Genomic DNA, 14,604 nt, shown 5'->3' with positions numbered 1-14,604 from the left:
GGCTGGGACAGAACCCACCCTTCACTCAGTTCATGATCTGGAGTGCGTGCAAGTGTCACCAGTTTCTCATTTCTTTGTTGCTAAAGCCACCCCTGACCCTCTTGAGGACACTGGCATCTCTTGGCCTGGTCAGCCCTGCTTCTCCCAGAGCCTGAGGGCTGACAACTTTCTTCCGGGCTACAATCATCAGGAGACACTCTAGGGCTGTGCCTGGGAAGATAAGCGAAAAGAAAGTACAGACTGATCCCAGTTAAAGGCACTGGTCTGCCCAGGCAGCCAAGTCTAAGGTCTCGGCCAGGAGTACCAAGAATGCCTCGGAGCAGGGGCTGGGCCCGGAACTGACTGAGAGAACACACTCACCACGCTTTGACTTCAGTCGTATCCAAACTCACGATGGGACTTGCCAGCACATGAGCACTGGTTCTGGGCTTTTAGCCCCTGTGCCCTCAACTTTCCCCATTCTGAGATGGGGCAGCCTCGTAGTTACTCCTGTGGGGATCCTTGGAAAACCGCAGAACTGGGCAGCTGGCCCCTCTGACCCTCTGGCAACCTGGCTTGGGGGCTGAGCCGGGAGTTAAGCTGGTGATTGAGGCAGAGCCTTGTCTGAAATCCAGAGGGTGGTGAAGCCTGGAATTCAAACAATAACCCCAACTGAATGCATCCCGCCTAGTCAGCTTTTATAGTGCCTCTCCTGAAGGCTCTACAAAGCCATTGATCATCATCTCCTCCGGGAGCTACGTAGGAAAGGCACTGTCTCCACCTCTCTCCTTTTTTTCTGATGGAGAAACAAAGGCCAGAGAGCTTCAGCGACTTGTCCACGGTAGAAAGTGGCATCAGCTGTGTGTCTCGGGACTGCACTACTCTAGGGCCTGCCTGACCGCCTCTCCTTTCCATGTAAAGGGAAAAAACAGAGCAGGACCAAATCCTTCTGTTAGAAACACCAGATCTGGCTAGGGAGACTACTGACGCTGCAGAGTCAGCCTGTGAGCTGCCCCCGAGCTGTCCCCAAGGTTGGAATGCTACCAGCTGAGTAGCTGGAAGGAGCCTGCCTGCCCGAATGCCCCGCCCCGCCACCCCACGGTCTAGAGGTAGTTCTTGACCCCGAGCCTGGGCCACTCCGCATGCCAGCAAAGCAGTGCCTCTTGCTGCCTTGTGATCTCTCATCACTCTCTTTAACAAGCGTGGCGTGGCCATGTACATGTGTGGTCCTTCCTGTAGTGTCGGGCAGGAGGGGGTATGGTGGTCCCATGGCCTCCCGAGACAAGGAGGCGACAGAGTCCCTGCCAACATCCCAGAACACCAGCCACTTCCACCTCTACCCATCCAAAGTCAAAGAGGGTACCAAGAATGACCCTAACCTTTGCTTCCATCTCTGTGGGGCAGCCCAAGAGAACTGGTTCTTGGAAATGCTCTGCACGTGCTGACACAATGGGAGATGTACCTGAACGTACCAAGGAGGCACTCTGACAAGTGACTGGGCCTGCAGCTGCTTCTTCCCAATGGCTGCGAAGCTTAGGCTGCCATAACAAAATACTACAGCCGGGGGGTGGGGGTGGCTTCAGCAGCAGATTTTTATTTCTCACAGTTCTAGAGGCTGTCAAGGTGACCAAGATCAAGGTGATAGCAAGGTAGGTTTTATTCTGAGACCTCTTCTATTGGCTCGTAGGTAGCCACCACCTTGCTGTGAGCTGATGTGACTGCCTCTTTGTGCATACAAGGTGAGAGAGGGAGCAAGCTCTCTGTGTCTCTTCTTCTAAGAGCACTAATTCCACTATAAGGGCACCACCCCCACGACCTCATCTAAAGCTAATCACCTCCCAAAGGCCCCACCTCCAAATACCGTCCTATTGGCGGTAGAGCTTTAACATGTGAATTGAGGGGGACCCATTCAGTCCACAGCACCCTGGTAGAGATCAGGCTACCTGGGGGGTGTCAAGCTTCTCCTGTGGGTATGTGGCCTCACTGTCCCCTTTATTGTAACTTGCCACTGGGGACTGGGGCTTCCTTTGCCTTCTTCCTGCAATGGTTCATTACTTTAAGACTTGACATTCAAGGCACATGATGACTTCAGGCTAGGTTATCCAAGCCCCCCCCACCCCTGCTTCCCCGCCTCTGTGCAGACAGCTGGGAAGATGCTCTCCTTGGTGCTTGACGGAGAGCAAATCACTCTTCCTCCAGGAAGTACTCCTGCCAGAAAGAAGAGAAGGAACGTGCACGCAAAGCAAATGGGCACTGTGCCCTTGAGCAGCCAGGCTCACCTCTCACGGGCTGCATTAGGCATGGGCACAGTCAACACAGAGTGGGTAGCCCCAGGCCAACTGTGCTGGGCCTCAGCTACCCAGAAGACTTGGGCACACAGCCACTCAGGAAGGCAGGTACCATTTCTAGGTTCCAAAAGTCAGTTATAAGTTCACAGAGAGTTGTAGTAAAACACAATTTTTATTAAGCAGCAAAGCCGTGAGTACTTTAGCATAAAACTTTGGACCTGGTTTCAGCTTTTTCCACAGTTGGATTGCTGTTCTCCATGCATTTCCCCAGCTTGACTGTGGAGGAAGTGCCGACCTTGATCGTCAAGGCCAAGGCCTCGGAATTTTCACAGCCTGATACGGAACAGCTCCAACTAGATTGCAAACCATGCTGGAAAATACTTCTTGTCATCAAAAGGCTCTTCTACCCTGAGCAGACTCCGCAGCCTGCCTGCCCATGGTAGAATCGGTGTCTGCGAGGCTGGGCAGCACACGCTAGGGATCACAGGCTGCCTCTGTAGCATGATTTCAAAGAACAGGTTGTGCTCAAGTAACAATTACAAAAAGAACTTGTCAGAAAAGAAAATAAAGGATCCACCCCACCCCCTACCCCTTACTCCAGGGGACTCTGTGCGCCTTGGAGGTCCCCTTGTCATGCAGGCCTCAGCATCTTGTCTCCCCTTCTTCTCTCGAGGCTAGAGAGGAAAGTACATGTGGCGCTGCTACTCGTACGAGTTGGACGGCGCTGCAGACATGAAGTAGCAGATTTGGCCTGGCCCGTGTTCCGTGTCGTCTTGGATAATCTGTAGACCTGAAGAGCCCTGGACTTCTGTCTCAGGGGTTGGTACCTGCCGGGAAAAAGGGGGACAAAGTGGAGTCCTTTGCTAGAGTGCCTGGGCCCATTTTGCAGCGGTGGGAGAATCCCTTTAGTCCGAGTCAGCAAGCCAGTGAGAAGCAGGTCTTTGGAACACAAGCCTGCAAGGTGCCGGCAGAAGTTGGAGCTAAGGAAATGGGATCACCCCTGTTTCTCTCTCCCAATGGCATCTTGCCTTAAAGACCAGCAGAAGCAGTCCTGGGCTCTCCCAAACTTGTCTGAATGCCTAAGGCTACTGGGCCCCGTGTCTGGCCCTCCCGGTCCAGTTCCCTACCAGCCATGGCCAGCCGAGGCCTTAGAAGGTCTCTCCCTGCCCCTACCTTTGGCCCTCACCATTCTGCTCAGGCTAGGTGACTTCCACACTGAGCCTGACTGGCAGCTACCAGGCTCACTTGAGCAATGAGACAGGGAGAGGTAACAACCCACTCTGGGCTGTGGACAGGGCAGGCGGGACAGACACACAGATGGTGTTCCAAGGAGTGGGCTGTGCGAATCTTTTCTGCTGGAGAAAGAGGGACCCCTTGGGCTGGGTTTTGAAGGTGATATAAGATTTCAACAAGTGGAATTCAAGAGGGTGGAGGAGAAGGTAGAGGAGACAGAAAGAGCAGGGCTGCGCTAGGGGCAGAAAGCCAAAGGTGTCTGGGGACCCGGGGAGAGGGAGGGTCCAGAGCTTGGAGAAGACGAACCCGAGCAGGGTGTGGGGAGCCCCTGAAGTCTCGTGGACAGGGGGCCTCCAACACAGTCCTACCTTTGGCTGGTCCACTGCATTCTCCCATCTGTGCAACCTTGCGGGGTCCTCCCTTCCCCACTTCCCTGGGACATCTGCTCAGCCTGCTCTGCCTCTCAGGGCCCGTCCAGAGGGTAAGTGCCTTGAGAGCAGGCATGAGGAAGGCTCTCATCAGAGCCTGGCTTGCTAACTGAACCACAGGACCCACTGTCCATCTGATGTCTTCGTGTGGGCAGTCCCTCTAATGGACCAACTTTCTGGAGGGCTGGTGGCCCAGCTGGTCAAGAGGTCTATGTGAAGTTAATCATAGCCATTTAAAATATCCAATCCCCTTCATTCTGCCTTAGTTTACTGTTTTTTTCCCTTGTTGTTAGTTTTTTTTAAGAGGTTAAGTTCTATTAAGATCTCTAAAGCCAGAATCCCGACAAACACCCTTTGTAAATGCTGTTAGTCAGATGGAGAGTCTGTGGTCCCCAAGGGGCCTGCTGGGAGTGTCCCCGGGAAGTAAAACCTGCTATGTGACTGCCATCTGGACCAGCTCCCGCCACTGCCCTAGCAACACAGCCAAGACAGATGGTCCCCAAGGTGGGGTCTGCCCTGCCAAATACGGGGCACCCCATGGATGGATACCCTGCACATTCATTCAGTGGAAGGACTCCAGGGAACATGCCACACCAGGCCTTGGATTTTGTAGCACAACTAAAGATCCGGAAGTTCAGAAAGGGGTCTGGGCTGGGGCATTGAGCTCAGCATATGGCAGGACTCATTTTGCCCAGGAAACATATTTGTGAGAGGTTTCCAAATCAGATTGCCTTTAATATCGCCGAGGACAGCTCACTTTTCCATGGAAGCCTAGAGAATCTTTTTGCTCAGCCGTGACTGCTACCCCATGTGGGTACCCACCCTCAGATTTCTTTGAGCTTTGAAGTGTGGATTTCACACACGGAACATATGGGGAAGGGTCCAGCCTCGGTGCAGAACTTCCTGACCTGGGCCGGGGGGCAGAGGAGAAGGGGGTGTATACCTGAACCCAAGTAACTTGGTCCTGCAGGGAGGCCTGCTCACTGGAAGGCCAAGTTGCAACTTGGAAGTAAAGGTGATGCTGTGGGTCTTCTGGCTGTTGACAAAGTTGGTTGGAATCCTCTGGGATCTGCAGCATGACTAAGTTTGAGTCAGAACTTATCTGACACTGAGGGATGACGGTAGAAGAAATCATCTCAGAGCTTGGGTTATGTGCCAGGAGCAATGGACTCAGGCAGGGCCCCTGCTGGTCCTCAAGAAGAAAACTGTAAGAGAAGAAACATGTTACAGTGACACGGGTCTAGGAACGATGGCCCAGGAGACACTGTCTTGCTCATCACTAGGTGCTCAAGGAACATGCTTCGAGTGGCTAAATCAGGATTCATTTGCTTGGACTCTCACTTTGGCCCGAATAAGTCTCAATTTGCCAAAGTAAAGCGAATGTAAATATTAAGAAAAATCAGTCATTTATATCAAGTGGTTTTATTTCTATTACTTGGACAGTCCTGGTTCTTCCACGATGGTAACTTCTGTGGCCTTGTGTCGCTTCACCTACCCCGAATTCAGGAACGTGCCCTTCGTCACTGAAGGAGCTCATGGCCGAGAGGAGCTTGCAAGGTCTGTTATCCTTCTCTAAGTCTGGGGCTCCCTCTATCACCCTAAACCTGGAGGTCGTGTGATAAACAGAGGTTTTTGAGCATCATCCAAAACTCTGAATCTGTACTGTTAACAACCTCTTCAGGTTGATTCGGATGATCAGGCACTAACGCACCCCACGTGTCAGGGACACTGATCCTAAAGGAACGCAGAAGGAAATCCAGAGGGCTCTGGGAGACGTGCTCAGAGAACTGGCATTCATTCAAAACTAGTTATTGGGTGCCAAGAATGTGCTACACAACCCTTCACTGTTGAGCAGAACCTTCTTTCTCTGGCATTTGGAGCCAAAAATTTTATCCCTGAGCAGAAAACGTGTTCGTGTGCTCAGACTGCCTCCCAGGACTTGGTCCTTCTGTGTTCTTGGCTCTTTAGGCATCCAATGGCAATCTAGCAACTCTTTCACACTTGCTTCCCCCATAGAGATCGTCAGTGCCCTGGAGACCCCTTCACCTGGTCTACTGTGACCACCGGATCCCAGGGAAGTGGAAGAAGGAAGCTAGGAGCCAGGAGTCATTCACCTGGGGACACTCAAGACTTTACTATAGACACCCTGTGCTGTGAGGCTGGGCTTGGGTGCGTGAAGTCAAGTGATTTCAAGAGTGGCATGCTCATTCCCTAGCTTGGAGACGTCCTGATCTAGTCCTTTTATTTTCATGGAGATGCCTCTGTTCCATCAAGGCGTGCTCGGCTATGCGCCACGCCTGTGGAGGCGGGGTTCAGTGGCCGCAGAGCAGGATGAGGGGGAGCACACTGCTTGGGATGAGGGGACTTTGGGTGCCCGTGGGCAAGTCGCCCATGGTTTCAGGTATGGTGTCCAGCCACGAGGGGAGAGCAGTGACCTCAGCCCTTATTACCATTCCATGCACTTCTTACCTATGACTCCTGCCTTCCTGGCCCCCAGGGTTTTCACCATGATAGCTGCTGGAGGGCTGTTGCTCAGCTTCTAATTGGACAGGAACCGTGATGTGCTGCATCGACGTAAACATATGGGTGTTATCGAGGGGCAAGGAGACGTTAGGTTGGCTTGGCACGAGTATTTGCAGCACACGGTTTTCCACAGTAACATTATGCTGCTGTGACAGCTCCTGCAGCCCCGCCTGCTGTGGGAGGTATTGCACCAGCTCCTGAGCGGGCTGCTGTGTCAAAAGAAAAGAGATAACAGAGCCTCTCAGAAATGGAACACAAACACTCCATTCTCCCAAGGGTGGAAGACAACAGCAATGCCGCCTCTCGGGTGACTGTCTGCTTGTTTGGGCACGAGCTGCAGTCGTGCTCCCGGCTGTGAGAATCTGCGGTGCAGCACATATGTACACGCACATGTGCGTGTGTGTCCAGGTCTGGCTGGCCAGGATATATTTTTATCTCAGGCAAACGAATTGCAGCCAACTGGGTAGCCACTGGCCCCTCAAGGAGAAACAGCTGAGCCCACATTTTCATGAAAATGAAATCCCCTTTCAGCTACACAGATGAAACAGGCTTTCCATACCTGGGAAGAGGCGTCACAGGGCTGCTGAAGCTCCTCAGGGAATCGGAAGGAGTAGGATGAACAGGAACCACAGAAATGCCTGGCCCCCTTGCAGTCTGGGAGGGACCTATGCATCGGCCCAATGCATTGTTTCTTGGGCACTGGCTCCAAAGGCTGGGGCTCAGGACTGTGAATGTGGCGTGAGGTAGATGGCTGAATCTGTAAGGACACAGTACCACAAAGGTCTTATTCAGAGGCCACAGCTTTCCTTAGGGCACAAGACATGCTGGTCATGGAGCAAGACTGCCTACAGGCCAGCCCACAGGAAGCCTTGGCTGTACATGAGCCACATCTGCCACTGCCAGGGCCTGGCTGGGCCCATCCCAGCTCTTGCAGCCAAGAGAAAAGGAGCAAAGCCGTAAGTCCCTGCTGAAGATCATTCCAGATGTCCCATGCTGCCCTGGAGGCAGCAGCTGTTGCTATTAGCAGGCCCTATTGACTAACTCCTTGAAGACTGTCAAGGTCCCTTTCTCCTCTCCCTTCCGCCACTTACATAGAACTGGCCTCTGACCTGCAACTTGGAATCCTGCATTGACTGGAGCTGCTCCTTCAACATTTCCAGCGCATGGTTCTGGTTCCAGATCTCACCCCGCAGCATCTGCGTCCTCTCCTCCAGCTGCTCCCGGAACCTCTTCATCAGCTCCTCCTCCCGTCTGTTGACGTACCATATGACGGACGGCGGTGGGTGTAGTGACTGTGTGAAGGAATCACTTATGGTTCATACACAGGGCTATTGGGTTCTCCAAATTCTACCATATTGTTTTATTTCCAAGTTTTGAAAGACTGAGAATGAGAAAAGTGACACTCCAACCCTGATTTCATTCACTACTAGAAAGTTTAAAGAAATGGTTAGGGAATCCAGAAATTCTATATCAGAAGTGGATTACGGGGATCATTTAGTCTAATTTTCCCCCTAAACATAAAGCTGTGGAATTGGCCCAGAGACATGAAGTAACCTTCCCAAAGTCCTTAGTGAAAGAGTCAGAGTGAAGCAGGTCAGCTCACAAATGAGACATGGGGAAACACTTATCGATGCCTCTGCTAGCAATGCAGGAAGAAGAAGGATGCTCAACTGGCACTTCCTTTATTCCAGGCACTCGTCTAAGCACTGTACAGAATTCACAGATCCGATTTTCACAGTCCCCGATCAAGTAGGTACTGTCCATACACAACCATAGTACTTGGTGGAATACTTTCTGCTTGGCCCTAGAAATCTAATTTTAACTTGAGTACCAGCCTCAGATCTGGAAATAAACAAATGTAAAGCTTGATAAAATTAGAGAATGTGTTGGGGGACAAACTAATGCTTCGGACTGGCTGGAAAGGAGGGATGAGGCAAATCACACGTGGAAGGGAAGCCAGGAAAAGAGCATTGTGCAAACCATACACATTTAGGTGGCCGGGGAACTTGAATTTTATTCATCAGCCACCTTGCACTGCTGCCAGGAGGAGTGTTCTAAAACACAAATCTGATTGGGGAAGTAACATGCTCACATCAGTGTTGTACAACATGCCTTCTGGCAGCTGTGTGGAAGATGAACTGACAGGAGGAAGTAAGTTTAGAGTCAGAGAGAAGCTAGTTAGGAGGCTGTAGAGGTAATTCAAGGTAGAGATAACAGGGGCCTAAAACAGATCAGAAACAGGAAACAGAAAGGAAGGGTCAGGGGAGTGTCCAAGATGGCAGAGTAGGAAGACACTGAGCTCAACTGTTGATCAGAAGACTTGAAGACCAGCAGAAAAGATCTTCTACAGCTACATATATAAAGAAGTAACCATAAAGAGATGGGTGGCAGAGATGGAGTCACAGGATAGTCAAGACCCATACCCCAAGGGTGGGTGACCCACAGACAGGAGGATAATTACAACTGCAGAGGTTCTCCCCAAGGAGTGAGAGGTCTGAGCCCCACATCAGACTCCCCAGGCTGGGGGTCCTGCCCTGGGAAGATGAGCTCCCAGAAGATTTTGCTTTGAAGGACAGTGGGGCTTACTTTCAGGAGAGCCAGGGGGCATAGGAAATAGGGATTCCACTCTTAAAGGATGCACACAAACTCTCACACACTCTGATACCCAGGGCAGAAGCAGTAATTGGATAGGAGCCTGGGTCAGACCCACCTGCTGATCTTGGAGAATCTCCCAGAGAGGCAGCAGGCAAATGTAGGTCACTCTTGGGACACAGAAACTGGTGGCAGCCATGGGGTTCTGGCACAAGGACACTGGTGCTGGCAAGAGCCATTTTGGAGGCCTCCCTCTAGCTTATTAGCCCCAGGACCCAGCCTAGCCCTGGCCCAACAGTCTATAGGTGCCACTTCTGGGACGCCTCAGGCCAAACCAATAGCCAGATAGGGACTCAGACCCCAACCACCAGCAGGCTTGCTGCCTTAGGACCACCTGAGCTCCCAGCTACCCCAAGACCTGACCCCATCCACCAGAGGGCTCAGAACATGGACCTGTCCACCAGGAGCTGGCACTGGCCTCAAGACCCCCTGGGCCCCAGCCCTGCCCACTGGCAGGCAGACACCAGCTCCAGGACCACCGTAGCCCCATAGATTTCCCTGTCAGGACCTAGTCTAAAGACATCACCAAAAAACTACCAGAACTTATAAATGAATTCGGTAAAGTTGAGGGTACAAAATTAATATACAGAAATCTGTTGCATTTGTATACATTAACAACAAACTATCAGAAAGAGAAATTAATGAAATAATCCCATTTACAACTGCATCAAAAAGAATAAAATACCTAGGAATAAACCTAAGGAGGTTAAAGACCTATATGCTGAAAACTATAGGATACTTGTGAAAAAAACTGAAGATGCCATGAATAGATGGAAAGCTATACTGTACTCATGGATAGGAAGAATTAATGTTGTTAAAATGACCATATTACCCAAGGCAATGTACAGATTCAATGTAATCTCTATCAAAATACCAATGGCATTTTCACAGAACTAGAATAATTCTAAAATTTGTATGAAAACACGAAAGATGCTGAAGAGCCAAGATAATCTTGAGAAATAAGAACAAAGCTGGAGGTATCATGCTCCCTGACTTCAGACTACACTACAAAGCTACTGTAATCAAAACAGAATAGTACTGGCACAAAAACAGACATATAGATCAATGGAACAGAATACAGAGCTCTGAAATGGACCCACACTCATATGGGCAATTAATCTACAACAAAGTTGGCAAGAATATACAACAGAGAGAAAACATTCTCTTCAATAAATGGTGTTGGGAAAACTGTACAGCAACATGCCAAAGAATATCACAACTTGTATAAAAATAAATTCAAAATGGATTAAAGAGTTAAATGTAAGGCCTGAAATCATAAAACTTCTAGAAGAAAACATAGGCAGTATGCTCTTTGACATCAGTCTTTAGTAATATTTTTTTTGGATATGTCTCCCCAGGCAAGGGAAACAAAAGGAAAAGTAAACCAATCGGACTACATCCAACTAAAAAGCCTTTGCAATGCAAAGGAAACTATCAACAAAATGAAAAGGCCACCAACCAAACGGGAGAAAAATATTTGCAAAAGATATATCTGGTAAGGGGTTAATATCCAAAATATACAAAGAACTGATACAATTCAACATCAAAAAATCTACAAACAATAAATGCTGGAGAAGGTGTGGAGAAAAGGGAACCCTCCTGCACTGTTGGTGGGAATGTCAATTGATACAGTCCCTATGGAGGTTCCTTAAAAAACTGAAAATAGAACTACCATACGACCCAACAATCCCATTACTGGGCATAATCCCTGAGAAAACCATAATTCAAAAAGAGTCATGTACCACAATGTTCATTGCAGCTCTATTTACAATAGCCAGGACATGGAAGCAACCTAAGTGTCCATCGACAGATGAATGGATAAAGAAGATGTGGCACACATACACAATGGAATATTACTTAGCCATAAAGAGAAACGAAATTGAGTTATTTGTAGTGAGGTGGATGGACCTAGAGTCTGTCATACAGAGTGAAGTAAGTCAGAAAGAGAAAGACAAATACCGTATGCTAACACATATATATGGAATCTTAAAAAAAAATGGTTCTGAAGAACCTAGGGGCAGGACAGGAATAAAGACGCAGATGTAGAGAATGGAATTGAGGACACGGGGAGAGGGAAGGGTAATCTGGGACGAAGTGAGAGAGTGGCATGTACATATATACACTACCAAATGTTAAACAGATAGCTAGTGGGAAGCAGCCGCATAGCACAGGGAGATTGGCTTGGTGCTTTGTGACCACCTAGAGGGGTGCGATAGGGAGGGTGGGAGGGAGATGTAAGAGGGAGGAGATATGGGGATATATGTATATGTATAGCTGATTCACTTTGTTATACAGCAGAAACTGACACACCATTGTAAAGCAATTATACTCCAATAAAGATGTTAAAAAAAAAAACAGCAAACAAACAACCCCCAAATGGGCAGAGGATATGAATAGATATTTTTCCAAAGAAAACATACAGATCGCCAACAGGCGCATGAAGATATGCTCAGCATCACTAATTTTCAGGGAAATGCAAATCAAAACCACAATGAGCTACCACCTCACACCTGTGAGAATGGCTATCATCAAAAAGACAACAAATAGTCAAAGTATTGGTGAGGGTGTGGAGAGAAGGGAACCCTCCTGCACTGTTGGTAGGAATGTATACTGGTGCAGCCACTACGGAAAACAGTATGGAGATTCCTCAAAAAATTAAAAATGAAACTACCATAAGATCCAGAAATTCCATTCCTGGGTACTTATCCGAAAGAAAGAAACACAGTAATTAGAAAAGATATAGGTACCTCTATGTTCATTGCAGCATTATTTCCAATAGCCAAGATATGGAAGCAACTTAAGTGCCCATTGATAGATAAATGAATAAAGATGCAGCATATATACAACTGGAATATTACTCAGCCTTAAAAAAGAATGAAATTTTGCCATTTGCAGCAACATGGATGGGCCTACAGTGTATAAAGCTAAGTTAAATAAGTCAGGACAGAGAGACACCAATACATTGATTTCACTAAATGTGGGATCTAAAAAACAAAACAAATGAACAAATAAAGACAAAACTGAAACAGAGTCATAGATACAGAAAACAAACAGTTGGTTGCCAGAGGGGAGGGGAGTGGGGGATTAGAGGAGAAGGTGAGGAGACTAAGAAGTACAAACTTCCACCTGCAAAATACATGAGTCACGGGTATGAAAAGTACAGTGTGGGGAACACAGTCAATAATTATATATTTCTATGGTGACAGATGGTAACTAGACTTATCGTGGTGATCATTTTGAAATGTATAGAAATATCAAATCACTGTGTTGTGTACCAGGAACTAACATAGTGTTGTAGGTCTATTACACTTCAAAAACAAACAAAGAAACAAACTCGTAGAAAAAGAAAACAGATCTGTGGTTATCACAGGTGGGTAAGGGGGTGGGTGGGGAAACTGGATGAAGGCAGTCAAAAGATACAAACTCCAAGTCAAAGATAAATAAGTTCTAAGATGGAATGTACAACATGATGAATATAATGAACACTGCTGTCTGTTATATATGAAAACTGTTAGGAGAGTAAATCCTAAGGCCTCTTATTACAAGGAAAAAGTTTTTTTCTATTTCCTTAATTGTGTATCTATGTGAGATGATGGATGTTCACTACATTTATTGTGGTAATTATTTCATGATGTATGTAAGTCAACTCATGCTGCACACAAACTTTTACAGTGCTGAATGCCAACTGCATCTCAATAAAACTGGAAGTAAAAAAAAAGAAAATTTAAAAGTCCAAATGCAGGGACACATTTTAGAGAAATTAAGGAAGCGGATAGGACTTCTCAACTGACTGGCTGAGGGAGACAGCAAAGAGGTGAGATTCTTGGAAAAGAGCTGTCAGAGCTGTAAGTAGGACCTAGAAACAACTGTTGCTTGCCTTGATCTGTGCTAGACACTGTGTGTATAACAAGACGAGAGAGTCACAGTGCCAATCCACAATCCCCATATTAATGATGAGAAAAAGGTACACACACATGGCAATCACTAAAGACAAAAAGAAGATATACTGTGGTCCTTCAACCTATTTATGGTTAGTGGAAGCATATAGCTGAGTTATTAAAGAGAGAGAGAAAAAAAACATTCAAGTTGTTTTTTTCTCATTTGGAGTAAAAAATTATATGTTATTTTTAATCCATTGAAAATTGCCCAATTGTCCTTCTTTCACAATATAGTGTATATGTTCCTCTAAGAAAGCAGGCATTCATTAGACAAAAGAAAATCTCTTAACTCAGGACTGGAAGAGACAAACGTTACAGGTCATCACATCTACCCTCACTTCTCCAGGTAGGAATCTTTTCTCTGCTGTCCCTGGCAGACGAGCTACCAAGCCTTGGCTCAAACCTTTCCATTGAAGGGGAGGGGGTTCACCACCTGGGGGGGGAACCTAACCCATCTAGAAGGACTTCCTTGAAGGGAGCAAGAAAGTTGCCCACCCTGAGCTGCTCGCTCTTTGCCATAGTTTGATCCATTGGAGACATATCTTCCACTTAAGGAGCAGGACGGCCCTGCAGCTATTTGGATGAACCTGTCCTGTCCGTCCGTCCCAGTCTCCCTTCTCCAGTGCTTTCCACTAAAGGCAATGTGACATTTTTCAGCCCCTCTCCACCCTGCTCTCAATCTTCTGGGTACACTCCAGTCTGTCAACCCATGGCACCCAGAAACAAGCCTATTACACTATCATGTGCAGAGCCAGGCTACACACATGCATTGCTGGTTATTTTGACTATTTTAAAGTAAAGTTATATTTAAAGTTTAAATATAAATTAATTCGAAGGAGAAGAGAAACCTATCAACAGTGAAAGGGGAACCACAACTTTTTAGCATGATAGAGACATAAAGACAAATGTATTTCTACAGAAATTTTCTTTTAAATAGTTCAAAGAATTTTCATAGCAGTCTAAAAATCCCTTCAAGGCAAGCAGACCATTTCAAGTTGGAGAAACTGAGGCTCAGGGATGTGCCAAGGTCACAGTACTGGGGCCAAACTCAAACAACTATTTTCCAGCCCTCATTTCTTCTCATTAGAAAAGGATGCCTTTGGCATTAGGAATGAAGAGCCTCGTCTAAGGCTTGGTAATTAATGCATACAATTCCACATAACAGACCATAAATTCATTATCTTGGCTGCCAATCCTGATTATAATAATCCTGTCTAATATAAAAGATGATCACCCAAATTTGTGATTATGTACACAAATTTGGGGGTAGAAGAGCAACAGAATAGTTAATCCAACTGTTTTGATTTGGCCTTGAACCATACATTGGTGCTGACAGTTGGAGGTTGGATATATCTAACATTCTGAAAGGGGTGCTTCTAACCTAATAACAATTCCATTGCGGAAACCTAGCTCGTGGTGGGGAAGTGTTGGTATGGGTAGGCAGTGTTGGTATGGGTAGGCAGGAAAGTCATCCTCCCATGGGATAGTTAGCATCCCCTCACAGGTGATGAGCACAGCTCTTAAAAACAGTGCCCTTTCTTAGTATTTAAGCTTCCTATTTGG

General features: G+C 47.4%; 1 protein-coding gene across 8 annotated transcripts in view; it reads right to left on the bottom strand.

Moving 5' to 3' along the window:
- Window positions 1-2,428: 2,428 nt before the first annotated feature.
- Window positions 2,429-14,604, bottom strand: part of PASD1 (PAS domain containing repressor 1) — a 121,009-nt gene continuing 108,833 nt past the window's right edge. For 6 of the 8 annotated variants that reach the window (XM_079911564.1, XM_079911565.1, XM_079911566.1 and 3 more), the window contains 5 exons: window positions 7,561-7,743; window positions 7,011-7,208; window positions 6,398-6,660; window positions 4,872-5,133; window positions 2,429-3,094 (listed from right to left, as the gene is read on the bottom strand). In XM_079911564.1, coding sequence (XP_079767690.1) covers window positions 2,969-3,094; window positions 4,872-5,133; window positions 6,398-6,660; window positions 7,011-7,208; window positions 7,561-7,743 — 1,032 coding nt within the window. In that variant the 3' untranslated portion in view covers window positions 2,429-2,968. The remainder of the gene's footprint in view (window positions 3,095-4,871; window positions 5,134-6,397; window positions 6,661-7,010; window positions 7,209-7,560; window positions 7,744-14,604) is intronic. The other 2 variants (XM_079911569.1, XM_079911570.1) reach the window with 2 other exon arrangements.

Source organism: Stenella coeruleoalba, assembly GCF_951394435.1.
Source record: "Stenella coeruleoalba genome assembly, chromosome: X".
In the NCBI taxonomy this organism is placed as follows: domain Eukaryota; kingdom Metazoa; phylum Chordata; class Mammalia; order Artiodactyla; family Delphinidae; genus Stenella; species Stenella coeruleoalba.
This window is presented reverse-complemented; position numbering and strand designations above follow the sequence as displayed.